Source organism: Pseudophryne corroboree, chromosome 3 (genome assembly GCF_028390025.1).
Source record: "Pseudophryne corroboree isolate aPseCor3 chromosome 3, aPseCor3.hap2, whole genome shotgun sequence".
Taxonomy (NCBI): Eukaryota; Metazoa; Chordata; class Amphibia; order Anura; family Myobatrachidae; genus Pseudophryne; species Pseudophryne corroboree.
Window position 1 is genome coordinate 714539102 of NC_086446.1, and position 16827 is coordinate 714555928.

The 16827-nt window shown below is 45.1% G+C and overlaps 1 protein-coding gene across 1 annotated transcript in view; it reads right to left on the reverse strand.

The window, feature by feature from the left end:
• Positions 1-2235: 2235 nt before the first annotated feature.
• CPXM2 (carboxypeptidase X, M14 family member 2) overlaps positions 2236-16827 on the reverse strand; it is a 224261-nt gene continuing 209669 nt past the window's right edge. The window contains exon 15 of the mRNA XM_063962140.1: positions 2236-3483. Within this exon, the coding sequence (XP_063818210.1) occupies positions 3233-3483 (251 nt within the window). The 3' untranslated portion in view covers positions 2236-3232. The remainder of the gene's footprint in view (positions 3484-16827) is intronic.

The window sequence follows — 16827 nt, forward strand, 5'->3', positions numbered from 1 at the left end:
AATTAAAGATGGCTTCTGCCACTTTGCTTTGGATATAGGATTAATAACCATAATTACTGCACAGGCTTGTTTGATAATATGTACCGTATAATGGGTACCAGCTGTGGCTTGTTACCTGTCGGTCCAGGAGGTCTCTTACCTTCTCTCCCGGTGATTTATGACTGACATCACCTGGAGGTGTGGCTTAACTCCGGTGCTACTAAACAGGCTGGCTTCTAGGGACTGCATCAGCTGCAGCCCATAGAAGCCAGATAGGGTTGACGTTATAGCAGGGGTGTGACTTCCCATGGGAAGTGTTCTCCCTGCTATCACAGGGGGACTGGCAGTCCCTTGGGAAGAAAGCACCTCCCCATGGGACTGCCTCTGTTTCCAACACAAAATCATTGCCACTGCTAGTCAGTCTCTGTGAGTGGCAGATTTTACTGTTGGGGCTGCAGTCCTGCAGCCCCTAGGTAAAATCCACCACCGATGGGTACCTTTTTTGCATTAGACACCTAAAATATATTGGGACTGATTTTGAGTCAGATGAATCTCTTCTCACAGACACAAATAGCGAGTGTTTTGCATACAGGACATATGCAGTAGCAAATTTACATAATTTTACATATCTCTGCCAGTCAGCCAGATCTTGGCTTGATCTCTCTTTGTGTGTCAATGGGCGTTTTGTGGCGGGAATTGGGCAGCGACCATGCAATCGTACGGAACTGTTCCATCTTGTGCACATGATCATGGGAGTGTGTTGAGCATGTAGCTAGAGTTCCCTGCTATTCTGAGTTGTGTGTAGGGGGAAGGGAGGCCTGTGTCTGATGGATCTTTTGCACCTATCAAGTGCAGATACTACCAATGAAAAAACAGAGGGAGTTGAAGTTTCCCGCTTGCACGGTTCCTTGTATTAGTCCTGTAGGAACTTGCATTAGTAGTAATTCTGGCTTCCGTAGCATCACGCAGACACAGCCACTTTGCATCAAACTCATCCCCATTAGCACAGGGTGCTGAAGCAGTGTTCCCCAGCACCCTGTGTCTGTCCCTCTCCTGAACATGTGATGTCACTGAAGGCGGCAGGGCAGCCAGCAAGCAGTGTTCCCCAGCACCCTGTGTCTGTCCCTCTCCTGAACATGTGATGTCACTGAAGGCGGCAGGGCAGCCAGCAAGCAGTGTTCCCCAGCACCCTGTGTCTGTCCCTCTCCTGAACATGTGATGTCACTGAAGGCGGCAGGGCAGCCAGCAAGCAGTGTTCTCCTGCACTCTGTGCCGGCCCCTCTCCTGAACATGTGATGTCACTAAAGGGGGCGGGGCAGCCAGCAAGCAGTGTTCTCCAGCACTCTATGATGGTACCTTTCCCAAACATGTGATGTCACTGAAGGGGGCGGGGCAGCCAGCAAGCAGTGTTCTCCAGCATCCTATGTCTGTCCCTCTCCTGAACATGTGATGTCACTGAAGGGGGCGGGGCAGCCAGCAAGCAGTGTTCTCCAGCATCCTATGTCTGTCCCTCTCCTGAACATGTGATGTCACTGAAGGGGGCGGGGCAGCCAGCAAGCAGTGTTCTCCAGCAACCTATGTCTGTCCCTCTCCTGAACATGTGATGTCACTGAAGGGGGCGGGGCAGCCAGCAAGCAGTGTTCTCCAGCACTCTATGATGGTACCTTTCCCAAACATGTGATGTCACTGAAGGGGGCGGGGCAGCCAGCAAGCAGTGTTCTCCAGCATCCTATGTCTGTCCCTCTCCTGAACATGTGATGTCACTGAAGGGGGCGGGGCAGCCAGCAAGCAGTGTTCTCCAGCATCCTATGTCTGTCCCTCTCCTGAACATGTGATGTCACTGAAGGGGGCGGGGCAGCCAGCAAGCAGTGTTCTCCAGCATCCTATGTCTGTCCCTCTCCTGAACATGTGATGTCACTGAAGGGGGCGGGGCAGCCAGCAAGCAGTGTTCTCCAGCACTCTATGCTGGCCCCTATCCCAAACATATGATGTCACTGAAGGGGGCGGGGCAGCCAGTGGGAGAAGGGTGTAGAGCTACTCATGCACATTGAGCAGTCCTGAAGCTGCACAACTGGTTCCAGGAATCCTCCTAGTCAGATGCAGGGGCCATGAGCCAATGATGGTGATACCACCATTGCCCTGCGCCCTGGGTGACGGCAACGTTCACACACTCCTCCCTGCAGCCTATGAGGTTTAATGCCCTTTACTAAGGAGGAACTGTATAATGAGAAAACTATAATTTCAAGCACCTTTATTTCTAAGATACTGAATATAAGACATATCTTGGTATAGAGCGAAATAAACAACTTAGAATTTCATTAGTGAAACGTAAGGAAGATCTCCAGCAGCAAAGGTTTATGGTACCATTCTATAGCATGAAGACTAAACATATTAAATGTCACGTAAAGGAAGAATAAGCACGTGGCAGGAACAATTAAATGCCAACAAAAACATACTAAAGTCCTGATATGGCAACCCCAGGATTATAAGTGTTTAATATTAATGCTGAGAGGTGTCTTGTGGTCTTATTTTCCATTCAGTGTTCAGTATTCTCCCTGCTATAAAAGAAGGATCTGTTTTCTGTTAGAGTATGGGATTTTACATTTGCCCTTTGCGAATTCCTCGGATATGGCCCAGAATAATAATGTGTAGTCTCTTACAAATCACTGAATGCTCATCCAGAGGTTTCTATTCTTGTGGTTGGTGTGGACTGATCTGCCTCTAGCTAGTCAGATCATCAGAGTGCGCTCAGCAGCACAGATTATTTCAGGAGGTAAGACCTCGTGGGAGGTGACTTGTGCTAGTACGGGATGGGCTGCATTTGATAGGGGCAGTGTCATGACATGAGGACTTTATGTAAGAATACAAGCAGTCTGACCAAGGAACACTATGGTGTCAAAGAAACGAAGTTCATACAACAAACTTGTACTGAAGTTCTAAGTACAGGGTCCAATGCATCTGATGGTTACTTTTCCCAAAGAGTGGAAGTGGCAGTTTATGGAATGAGCAGCTCCAGGTTTGAGTAACTAGCCTAGTAGTCCCATGGGTAGAAGAAATAGTGTTTAAGCTAGCCAAATGTCACAAGTGCAAACAGCCGAAATGCAAACGGTTTTAAGAAGCTCCTGTCTTTGCGCAACTCAACTTTGGGTCAAATCTCCAAACTCTTACATCCATTCAACCATTCAATTTCAAGTGGCCGACGTATCTTCTTCCCATCTTGATGTTGCTGAAGCACCCAAAGCCTGGACACATTCTAGGTATGACGACCCGGTATGACTCGGACTCTCCTACGCCGAAGGGACATGCTCGCCGGCTGCTTTCCAAACCTCTCCATGATCTCCTTGATCCGTGCCAGGTTGGACTTGGCGAGGACGAAGTCGCAGCGCGTGGGTCTCATTTCATATCCTACAGCGCAGTTCTTGGTGGAGAGGGTGAACCCTTCAGCCCGGGCTGTGACTGCATACTCTCCTGGGTTCAGCATCCGCCAGTAGTCGCCATCACTCGCTAGAATAAAAAAGAATTGACAAACACTTTACAAGTTGTGATTCAAATATAAATATGTAAGTTGCTTTCTATATGCATTACTACTAGCATTCCCTAGCAGATTCTACGGTATGTGTAAGTTACTTGAGGTAAGTCGTAATCATGGGTTAGATTTTATTTTTTATGCACCTTTACCAGGAACAGTAGTTTGTGCTTCTCATCATAGCACAAGAAAGTAGAGGGCAAATATTTTATGTGTTATCGATGTGGGAACTATTATCTCTGCCCTTTGAAACTTTAATGGGCCTACACACTGGCAAATCCGCCGCCGAGCTGCCCGACGGCGGATACGGCCGACCCGGCGGCGGGGGGGGAGGGGTGCGGGGTGGCAGTGACGGGGGAGTGAAGTTTCTTCACTCCCCCCGTAACCCGGCTCCATAGCAGTGCAGGCAAATATGGACGAGATCGTCCATATTGGCCTGCATGCACAGGCGACGGGGCACCAGCGATGAACGAGCGCGGGATCGCACATCATTCATCGCTGGTGCCTCCACACTGAAAGATATGAACGGTATCTTGTTCATTAATGAACGAGATCGTTCATATCTTACAGTATTATCGCCCAGTGTGTAGGGCCCATAAGGAACATAGGGCATATTTATCAAAGCTCAGAGAAAGATAAAGTGGAGAGCTGACATTTTTCAAACACAGCCTCTAATATGACATACAGTATGCTGATTGTTTGGTACTTTGGGCCTAATTCAGACCTGATCGCAACAGCAAACTTTTTCTCAAATGGGCAACACCATGTGCACTGCTGGGGGGGGGGCAGATATAACATGTGCAGAGAGAGTTAGATTTGGGCGGGGTGGGTTCAAACTGAAATCTAAATTGCAGTGTAAAATTAAAGCAGCCAGTATTTTCCCTGCACAGAAACAAAATAACCCACCCAAATCTAACTCTCTCTGCACATGTTATATCTGCCCCCCCCCCCCCTCCCCCCCTGCAGTGCACATGGTTTTGCCCAATAGAGCAATAGAGAAAGATTTTGCTTTTTGCAATCAGGTCTGAATTAGGCCCTTTATCTCTCTCCACTTTATCTCTCTGCAAGCTTTGATACATATGCTCCCATGTCAGTGAGTGAGCTGATAGCATTTAAGCACCATACCGCCTCTCCTGGCAACTGATTACTTCCTCCCATTCCTGCTCCCTACCTCTGGAATTCTCTACCTCTACCTATCAGACTCTCCACCTCTCTACAAAACTTTAAACAGTCTCTCAAGACCCACTTCTTCATCAAATACAGCCATCTCTCATCCTAACCCTCTGTTACATGCTCACTTCTACCCCATCTGTGTCACCCCTGTCTGTCTGCGCCTCCGTTGGAACACTCATAAGTGGCAAATCGCAAGCCATAATATTGCTCATAGGGGTGCACAGGTAAATGGGCAATTTGCTTTACCGTAATTCTCAGTTATGTGTGCAATAGAGTAATGTTTTATGTACCATAATTGCTGTAAATTAATGGAGAATTACTTCTTGCGAGGCTACAGTGAGACTTTACCCAACAGCACTCAGTCAAACACGAGTCGTGATGAGGCATAAAGCTAATATGGGGGAAGGGGTGATTGTGGCAGGTTACAAAACGGGGTTCAACTCATGTGACTATTCATACAGGAACATCTGGGTCTTTATGGTTAGATGGCAACTACGGTAATCAACATCATAGATAATATGGCATAAAACCACTAATATTCAAATTGTGGGTCCAAACTTACAGTTAATCCACACCTGACTTTAATGTACATAACAGATCATGCAATCCATGTGTTTCTGAGAAATACATTGGTATGAAAATTATAGTATGAATTAAATCTGCACAAGGAGACTCAAACAATTGCACCAACATACGGCTTTTCATGACAGTAAACTCTGCACAAACTGTTCAAGTAGTCAAAAATATAAAAAGGCAAAAGACAAAACATGAAAAACAGTCAGATCCGTAGATCACGTTGAAAGGCAGGAGAGCAAGACAGAACTATTCATCTCTCAGACTAAGCCGCAATAAATAAGAGATAGCTTTGTCACTTTTATTTAAAAAAGTAAAAAGCAGAAGAAAAAGCGTGGGTGGTTTAAACTAATCCTGGCAGTTGATACACTCAGCATGTGGTGGCTGGAACTATTCCCAGTATTACTGTAAGTTTCTAATTACTGAACTGTTAATTACAAAGCGAAATATACACTTAATCCTGTACTCACTAAGAGCCTGGTGCTTTAGAACAAAGGGAGAAAGGATAAGATTAATGGGATACAGTTTGCTTCCCCTGGAGAAAATGTGCAGCTAAATGATGAAATGCCACAAAAAACGCAGTGTTAATGATGGAACCTTTTTTTTTTCTTTGTAATCTTTTTTTTTTTTTTTTTTTAGAGATGATGAAAAAATATTTCTGCACTACAAAATGTTTTCTCCTCCCTAAAATGTTAAAACTAAAAAACACAGTTGATCTTAACGATAGTAAAAGAAAGGGACTATTTAAAGGCGTCCTGCTGGTTTTATATAGTGATGAGCGGGTTCAGGTTCTCGGAAACCGAACCCCCCCGAACTTCACCCATTTTACACGGGTCCGAGGCATACTCGGATTCTCCCGTATGGCTCGGTTAACCCGAGCGCGCCCGAACGTCATCATCCCGCTGTCGGATTCTCGCGAGATTCGGATTCTATATAAGCAGCCGCGCGTCGCCGACATTTTCACTCGTGCATTGGAAATGTTAGGGAGAGGACGTGGCTGGCGTCCTCTCCGGTATTGTTGAACTTGATTGTGCACTATTGCTTAATTGTGGGGAGGGCTGGGGAGCAGCTGTATAATATAGGAGGTGTACAGTGCAGAGTTTTGCTGATCAGTGACTACCAGTTATCCGTTCTCTGCCTGAAAAAAATGCTCCATATCTGTGCTCAGTGTGCTGCATACAGATGTGTCCACTTACATCTTTGCTTTTTTACAAATTTGGCACAACATGCAAAACACGGCTAAGCTGTTTTTCACACGTAGCGAGTGGATGAATTTAAAACATTTTGTTAGCCATAATAGAATATGTATAAAGTAACATACTAAAGAAGCAAATTAAGAAAAATGACAAGGCATGGCTAAATCTCTGAGTCTATGGCATGCAAAACTGTGCCATACATGGCGGGATATAGCAAAGGTGTATGTGGACACATCTGTATATCTGTGCTCACACTGCTTAATTGTGGGGACTGGGGAGCAGCTGTATTATATAGCAGGAGTACAGTGCAGAGTTTTGCTGACAGTGACCACCAGTATACGTTGTCTGCCTGAAAAACACTCCATATCTGTGCTCAGTGTGCTGCTTTATTGTGGGGACTGGGGACCACCAGTATAATATTATATAGGAGGAGTACAGTGCAGAGTTTTGCTGACCAGTGACCACCAGTATATAATATATAGCATTACGGTACAGTAGGCCACTGCTGTACCTACCTCTGTGTCGTCATTAAGTATACTATCTATCTAGATTCTTCTATACCTGTGGTGCATTTCAGTTGTGCAGTTTGCTGACACAGTGACCACCAGTATATATAGCAGTACGGTACGGAAGGCCACTGCTGTACCTACCTCTGTGTCGTCATTAAGTATACTATCCATCTACATTCTATACCTGTGATGCATTTTAGTTTTGCAGTTTGCTGACACAGTGACCACCAGTATACTATATATAGCAGTACGGTACGGAAGGCCACTGCTGTACCTACCTCTGTGTCGTCATTAAGTATACTATCCATCTACATTCTATACCTGTGGTGCATTTTAGTTTTGCAGTTTGCTGAGACAGTGACCACCAGTATACTATATATAGCAGTACGGTACGGAAGGCCACTGCTGTACCTACCTCTGTGTCGTCATTAAGTATACTATCCATCTACATTCTATACCTGTGGTGCATTTCAGTTGTGCAGTTTGTTGACACAGTGACCACCAGTATACTATATATAGCAGTACGGTACGGAAGGCCACTGCTGTACCTACCTCTGTGTCGTCATTAAGTATACTATCCATCTACATTCTATACCTGTGGTGCATTTTAGTTTTGCAGTTTGCTGACACAGTGACCACCAGTATACTATATATAGCAGTACGGAACGGAAGGCCACTGCTGTACCTACCTCTGTGTCGTCATTAAGTATACTATCCATCTACATTCTATACCTGTGGTGCATTTTAGTTTTGCAGTTTGCTGACACAGTGACCACCAGTATACTATATATAGCAGTACGGTACGGAAGGCCACTGCTGTACCTACCTCTGTGTCGTCATTAAGTATACTATCCATCTACATTCTATACCTGTGGTGCATTTTAGTTTTGCAGTTTGCTGACACAGTGACCACCAGTATACTATATATAGCAGTATGGAAGGCCACTGCTGTACCTACCTCTGTGTCGTCATTAAGTATACTATCCATCTACATTCTATACCTGTGGTGCATTTTAGTTTTGCAGTTTGCTGACACAGTGACCACCAGTATACTATATATAGCAGTACGGTACGGAAGGCCACTGCTGTACCTACCTCTGTGTCGTCATTAAGTATGCTATCCATCTACATTCTATACCTGTGGTGCATTTTAGTTTTGCAGTTTGCTGACACAGTGACCACCAGTATACTATATATAGCAGTACGGAAGGCCACTGCTGTACCTACCTCTGTGTCGTCATTAAGTATACTATCCATCTACATTCTATACCTGTGGTGCATTTTAGTTTTGCAGTTTGCTGACACAGTGACCACCAGTATACTATATATAGCAGTACGGAAGGCCACTGCTGTACCTACCTCTGTGTCATCATTAAGTATACTATCCATCTACATTCTATACCTGTGGTGAATTTTAGTTTTGCAGTTTGCTGACACAGTGACCACCAGTATACTATATATAGCAGTACGGTACGGAAGGCCACTGCTGTACCTACCTCTGTGTCGTCATTAAGTATACTATCCATCTACATTCTATACCTGTGGTGCATTTTAGTTTTGCAGTTTGCTGACACAGTGACCACCAGTATACTATATATAGCAGTACGGAAGGCCACTGCTGTACCTACCTCTGTGTCGTCATTAAGTATACTATCCATCTACATTCTATACCTGTGGTGCATTTTAGTTTTGCAGTTTGCTGACACAGTGACCACCAGTATACTATATATAGCAGTACGGTACGGAAGGCCACTGCTGTACCTACCTCTGTGTCGTCATTAAGTATACTATCCATCTACATTCTATACCTGTGGTGCATTTTAGTTTTGCAGATTGCTGACAGTGACCACCAGTATATATAGCAGTACGGTACGGAAGGCCACTGCTCTACCTACCTCTGTGTCGTCAAGTATACTATCCATCCATACCTGTGGTGCATTTCAGTTGTGCGCAGTATATATAGTAGTAGGTCATTGCTATTGATAGTTACTGGCATATAATTCCACACATTAAAAAATGGAGAACAAAAATGTGGAGGTTAAAATAGGGAAAGATCAAGATCCACTTCCACCTCATGCTGAAGCTGCTGCCACTAGTCATGGCCGAGACGATGAAATGCCATCAACATCGTCTGCCAAGGCCGATGCCCAATGTCATAGTAGAGAGCATGTAAAATCCAAAACACAAAAGTTCAGTAAAATGACCCAAAAATCAAAATTAAAAGCGTCTGAGGAGAAGCGTAAACTTGCCAATATGCCATTTACGACACGGAGTGGCAAGGAACGGGTGAGGCCCTGGCCTATGTTCATGGCTAGTGGTTCAGCTTCACATGAGGATGGAAGCACTCATCCTCTCGCTAGAAAAATGAAAAGACTTAAGCTGGCAAAAGCACAGCAAAGAACTGTGCGTTCTTCTAAATCACAAATCCCCAAGGAGAGTCCAATTGTGTCGGTTGCGATGCCTGACCTTCCCAACACTGGACGGGAAGAGCTTACGCCTTCCACCATTTGCACGCCCCCTGCAAGTGCTGGAAGGAGCACCCGCAGTCCAGTTCCTGATAGTCAAATTGAAGATGTCACTGTTGAAGTACACCAGGATGAGGATATGGGTGTTGCTGGCGCTGGGGAGGAAATTGACAAGGAGGATTCTGATGGTGAGGTGGTTTGTTTAAGTCAGGCACCCGTGGAGACACCTGTTGTCTGTGGGACGAATATGGCCATTAACATGCCTGGTTAAAATACAAAACAAATCAGCTCTTCGGTGTGGAATTATTTCAACACAAATGCGGACAACAGGTGTCAAGCCATGTGTTGCCTTTGTCAAGCTGTAATAAGTAGGGGTAAGGACGTTAACCACCTCGGAACATCCTCCCTTATACGTCACCTGCAGCGCATTCATCATAAGTCAGTGACAAGTTCAAAAACTTTGGGTGACAGCGGAAGCAGTCCACTGACCACTAAATCCCTTCCTCTTGTAACCAAGCTCCTGCAAACCACACCACCAACTCCCTCAGTGTCAATTTCCTCCTTACCCAGGAAAGCCAATAGTCCTGCAGGCCATGTCACTGGCAAGTCTGACGAGTCCTCTCCTGCCTGGGATTCCTCCGATGCATCCTTGAGTGTAACGCCTACTGCTGCTGGCGCTGCTGTTGTAGCTGCTGGGAGTCGATCGTCATCCCAGAGGGGAAGTCGGAAGACCACTTGTACTACTTCCAGTAAGCAATTGACTGTCCAACAGTCCTTTGCAAGGAAGATGAAATATCACAGCAGTCATCCTGCTGCAAAGCAGATAACTCAGGCCTTGGCAGCCTGGGCGGTGAGAAACGTGGTTCCGGTATCCACCGTTAATTCAGAGCCAACTAGAGACTTGATTGAGGTACTGTGTCCCCGGTACCAAATACCATCTAGGTTCCATTTCTCTAGGCAGGCGATACCGAAAATGTACACAGACCTCAGAAAAAGACTCACCAGTGTCCTAAAAAATGCAGTTGTACCCAATGTCCACTTAACCACGGACATGTGGACAAGTGGAGCAGGGCAGACTCAGGACTATATGACTGTGACAGCCCACTGGGTAGATGTATTGCCTCCAGCAGCAAGAACAGCAGCGGCGGCACCAGTAGCAGCATCTCGCAAACGCCAACTCGCTCCTAGGCAGGCTACGCTTTGTATCACCGCTTTCCAGAAGAGGCACACAGCTGACAACCTCTTACGGAAACTGAGGAAGATCATCGCAGAATGGCTTACCCCAATTGGACTCTCCTGGGGATTTGTGACATCGGACAACGCCAGCAATATTGTGCGTGCATTACATCTGGGCAAATTCCAGCACGTCCCATGTTTTGCACATACATTGAATTTGGTGGTGCAGAATTATTTAAAAAACGACAGGGGCATGCAAGAGATGCTGTCGGTGGCCTGAAGAATTGCGGGCCACTTTCGGCATTCAGCCACCGCGTACAGAAGACTGGAGTACCACCAAACATTCCTGAACCTGCCCTGCCATCATCTGAAGCAAGAGGTGGTAACGAGGTGGAATTCAACCCTCTATATGCTTCAGAGGATGGAGGAGCAGCAAAAGGCCATTCAAGCCTATACATCTGCCCACGATATAGGCAAAGGAGGGGGAATGCACCTGACTCAAGCGCAGTGGAGAATGATTTTAACATTGTGCAAGGTTCTGCAACCCTTTGAACTTGCCACACGTGAAGTCAGTTCAGACACTGCCAGCCTGAGTCAGGTCATTCCCCTCATCAGGCTTTTTCAGAAGAAGCTGGAGACATTGAAGGAGGAGCTAAAACAGAGCGATTCCGCTAGGCATGTGGGACTTGTGGATGGAGCCCTTAATTCGCTTAACCAGGATTCACGGGTGGCCAATCTGTTGAAATCAGAGCACTACATTTTGGCCACCGTGCTCGATCCTAGATTTAAAACCTACGTTGTATCTCTCTTTCCGGCAGACACAAGTCTGCAGAGGTTCAAAGACCTGCTGGTGAGAAAATTGTCAAGTCAAGCGGAACGTGACCCGTCAACATCTCCTCCTTCACATTCTCCCGCAACTGGGGTTGCGAGGAAAAGGCTAAGAATTCCTAGCCCACCCGCTGGCGGTGATGCAGGGCAGTCTGGAGCGAGTGCTGACATCTGGTCCGGACTGAAGGACCTGCCAATGATTACTGACATGTCGTCTTCTGTCACACTGCATATGATTCTCTCACCATGGAAAGAATGGTGGAGGATTATATGAGTGACCGCATCCAAGTAGGCACGTCAGACAGTCCGTACGTATACTGGCAGGAAAAAGAGGCAATTTGGAGGCCCTTGCACAAACTGGCTTTATTCTACCTAAGTTGCCCTCCCTCCAGTGTGTACTCCGAAAGAGTGTTTAGTGCAGCCGCTCACCTTGTCAGCAACCGGCGTACGAGGTTACTTCCAGAAAATGTGGAGAAGATGATGTTCATCAAAATGAATTATAATCAATTCCTCCGTGGAGACATTCACCAGCAGCAATTGCCTCCACAAAGTACACAGGGACCTGAGATGGTGGATTCCAGTGGGGACGAATTAATAATCTGTGAGGAGGGGGATGTACACAGTGAAAGGGGTGAGGAATCGGAGGATGATGATGAGGTGGACATCTTGCCTCTGTAGAGCCAGTTTGTGCAAGGAGAGATTGATTGCTTCTTTTTTTGGTGGGGGCCCAAACCAACCAGTCATTTCAGTCACAGTCGTGTGGCAGACCCTGTCGCTGAAATGATGGGTTCGTTAAAGTGTGCATGTCCTGTTTATACAACATAAGGGTGGGTGGGAGAGCCCAAGGACAATTCCATCTTGCACCTCTTTTTTCTTTAATTTTTCTTTGCATCATGTGCTGTTTGGGGACAATTTTTTTGAAGTGCCATCCTGCCTGACACTGCAGTGCCACTCCTAGATGGGCCAGGTGTTTGTGTCGGCCACTTGTGTCGCTTAGCTTAGTCACACAGCGACCTTGGTGCGCCTCTTTTTTTCTTTGCATCATGTGCTGTTTGGGGACAATTTTTTTGAAGTGCCATCCTGCCTGACACTGCAGTGCCACTCCTAGATGGGCCAGGTGTTTGTGTCGGCCACTTGTGTCGCTTAGCTTAGTCACACAGCGACCTTGGTGCGCCTCTTTTTTTCTTTGCATCATGTGCTGTTTGGGGACTATTTTTTTGAAGTGCCATCCTGCCTGACACTGCAGTGCCACTCCTAGATGGGCCAGGTGTTTGTGTCGGCCACTTGTGTCGCTTAGCTTAGCCATCCAGCGACCTTGGTGCAAATTTTAGGACTAAAAATAATATTGTGAGGTGTGAGGTGTTCAGAATAGACTGGAAATGAGTGGAAATTATGGTTATTGAGGTTAATAAAACTATGGGATCAAAATGACCCCCAAATTCTATGATTTAGCTGTTTTTTAGGTTTTTTGTAAAAAACACCCGAATCCAAAACACACCCGAATCCGACAAAAAAATTTTGGTGAGGTTTTGCCAAAACGCGTCCGAATCCAAAACACGGCCGCGGAACCGAATCCAAAACCAAAACACAAAAGCCGAAAAATGTCCGGTGCACATCACTAGTTTTATAGCAAAATGGATCTGTGGATTTTTAGAGAAGGAAGCGATGGAATACGTCACCATTAGTGATACACAGCTACCTCAGCTCCTGCTCAACCAAGAAGACTAATAGGAGACAGATGCCTGCAATTATATAGTCAACTGTAATGGGAGTTATCAACCAAACAGTAGTTATTATTTATAAAGGTATTTTTGCTTATCCACTATTGTTGGAAAAAGGGTCTGGGGGAGATTCATCAAACTTTTTAAATATTGCAAGCTTGCGAGCAGGGCCTTCCTACCTCTATGTCTGTCTGTCTTTGCCCAGTCTTGTTCTATAACTGTTGTTCTAGTTGTAAAGCGCAACGGAATATGCTGCGCTATATAAGAAACTGCTAATAAATAAATAAATAGGGCGGGGGGGGGGGGGGTAGATACCCAAGGCAGACGATCAGATTCTAGATTTTGGTCTTATACAATGTACTAGATAAATAATAGCTAGAACAATGGTTCCACAGTGTGGTCCTCAAGGCACCCAACAGTCCAGGTTATAAGGATGGTTTACCACAATACTTGTGGGCCGCCATATATATTAAGTAGGGTCCGTAGCAGATATTATAGAACTCTGCTGCACTGTAGTCGCCATAGAATACTATGGGGCTGCAACAGTGTCGGACTGGGGCATGTAGGGCCCACCGGGGGAATGCAGTGGTAGGGGCCCATGTTTAGGGGTGTGGCCAGTCTCCAGAGGGGGTGTGCCCAGCTACCACATTGGTTTGCAAATACTGTAGTGCATGCAAGATAATGTACTAGATTAGTAACAGCACAGTCTGGAACCTGATCCCTAGAGGAGGGGGTGGGCCCCCAGGCAGTAGGGCCCACCGGTGGTTTCCCCTGTATCCCTGTGGGCCAGTCCAACCTTGGGCTGCAATGTACCCATATGCAGTAAGATCTGGAAAGCATAACTTATGGGCTTCTTTTTGCAAAAAGCACAGTCAACCTGCAAATTGCGCATGCGAAGACTGATGGCCACACATGCACAATAGGACTCCAGGGGCAGGATTCAGCCATGCAAAAAACGTGGCCAAACCTGCAGTTTTCTGAGGTTTGGCCACTTACCGCATATGTGCCAAGTTCCGGAATGCATCTTAGATGGTGCTACACTATAGAAGCCCATGGGCCTCTATCCGTCTTTCTCCCTTAGAAGGATCCAATCGGATCTTACCCAGCACCCCTCACTGTGCGTGCATCACTCCTAAACCTGGAAGTCCTTCTGTTGCAAAGGACAGCTCTTACCGGGTGATCTGTCCTTTGCTAAATATTCATGCATACTGCATTAGTAAACACTGTTATGCTTGCAATGAGAGGCGAGATGCATCGCATTCACAATACGATGCATCATGCATCCCGCCCAGGTCATAAAAGTGTACCTGTAGAACGGCGAAAGAGGGGTGAATAGCAGTTTTCATGCAAACATTGATACATCCCGCCCAGTATGAACTAACGTCCATGAGGTAAAACATTTGAAGGGTGATGACAGACAAAGGAGCCAGGCCTCAGTTTAAGTACTCCTTTGGCAAATGATGGTCTGCTTGAAAACCTGAATTCCAATCCCACTACTGGCACCTTGTGACCATTGGACAAGACCACTAATCCCTGAGTCCCAGTTTTGTAAAACTTACATTACAAGGATATGTTAGTTGTGGGTCAGGGCTGAGTATGTTGTCAGTATATGAAAGCGAACCCATGTAAAACAACAAGTCCGAATTGTTTAGGACAGGGAATAAATGTGTTATTTTGCCTATAAAGATTAAAATGATTTCTCTGTCTGGCCACAGGAACTAACATCCATGAGCCAAACGAATGTCAGCCGTGACTAGAGCCAGTTTTAACTTTAAGCATTCTGACAGCGCATGAAATCCTGCCAGACTGCCAAGTGGAGGTGTCAGCTTGTTGTGGCCACGATCATTTAAACCCTGTTTCCAAGGTTTGAAAACTTAGAGATGGATTCTATAAAAAGAGGAAAGTAAATTTTGTCTAAAGGTACATCCAGATGTTGGCTTTTTTTTTTTTTTTTTTTCTTGAGCATTCTGACATTTCACATAACCCTTCCATTTATTAGACTGGGGTTGTAAAAAATCCCCAAAAATCATAAATGCTACAAGCAGGTTCCAACGCACAGCATGAGGGGGAAAGAAAAATTACATATCCGTCTGGTGGACATGGTTTAGTTACCAATACAACAACATTTTAAGCAGTGAAAAGTGTGGAGAACAGACCGTGGAGAAGTTGCCCATGGCAACCAATCAGCATTGCCCTTATATTTTATAGAATGTATTTGATAAAGGCTTCCATCAAAGCTGATTGGTTGCTATGGTCTTTTTCTCCACTCTTTTCACCCTTATAATTGTTAGGGTCAACCTTCTATAGAGTAAGAAGTTTTTCTGTACGTATAATCAACATACATATATCATCAAATTCTAACCATAATATATAATCATAACTATAATATATCATTATAAATATAATATATAATACTATAGTATATAATATATTATTATAAAATTGGAGCCTGTTCTAAATTAGGTCATAACGCACATTTGATCTAATTGTGGCTGTGGTATAAGCAGGTCACACCTAAGCTGAACAGCACATGTCCCAGCACCCACTGAGTGCCATGCACATTGAGTGTGACATGCATGCGTGTACCAGGAGAGAAGAGGAACGGGTATCGGAGATGGGATGGGGGGAAGGGGTTAAGCAAACAAGGAGGGGAGGAGAGAATATATCACAATCACATTATGAGGATTCTAGTGAACTCATGGTCAAGCAGAAGGAACCTCGAAAAGGTTAGGGTGATGAAAGGTGCTAGCTCACAGGTTAATCACTCAGATGGTTAAAATACCATGGAGGAAACATATCAAATCGTCTAGGGGACATGTGAAGATGTTAGCCATAGCAACCAATTAGATTGTAGATATCATTTATCTAGTACATTCTATAAAATGATCACTAGAATCTGATTGGTTGCTATGTGCCTCATCTTCGCTTGCCCTCATTAGAGGGTATGATAACATTCCCCCCAAGCAGGACTTTCTGAATTGCAGTATTGGCTCCTTGTGATATTGCATATCAATCAGTTCCCCATTGTCCCAGCTTTGCCCATTTAGATTATAGGGATCTTGTTATTTTTTATGCCACAATAATTATTGTACATAAATGAAGATGTCTCTCCCTGAGAGAGCGGCACTTTTCACAGCTACATTGGTATCACACACTTGATCACAACAACACATGACACCTCCCATTCCACTCTGTAGCTGAACGAAACTAGAATCCAATGACCGGGGGTGGATGAGCGTACAATGTATATTGGCTGATGACACACCTGTGCTCTTGTGAAGGGTAGCGCTGGGTGCTAGGTGTTAAAGGCTACTAACACTTACACTGTGTCACCCTGAACGCTTTATACTCCATGTCTAGTAATATAAGCACTTCTCATTCCTATTACTCCTTCAGTATTAACAAACATTATTTGGGGTGATACTTTGAAAGCAGATTTTCTTAAAAGGAAACTGATTAAAATATTATTACTGTATGTTTTAATGGAATCACATATTATACTGTACGAGGGGGTGTTAAATGGCAACATATTCTTAATCCATTTTTACACGATTTTACATGCTGTTTTTGCAATATGTGGAAGTTATGTAATCTGATTTAATACCTTACACCCTCCTATAAAAAAATTAGTGACATTGAAATGAAAATATAGAGAGGGATACTATGCACCCAGGGGCGCAT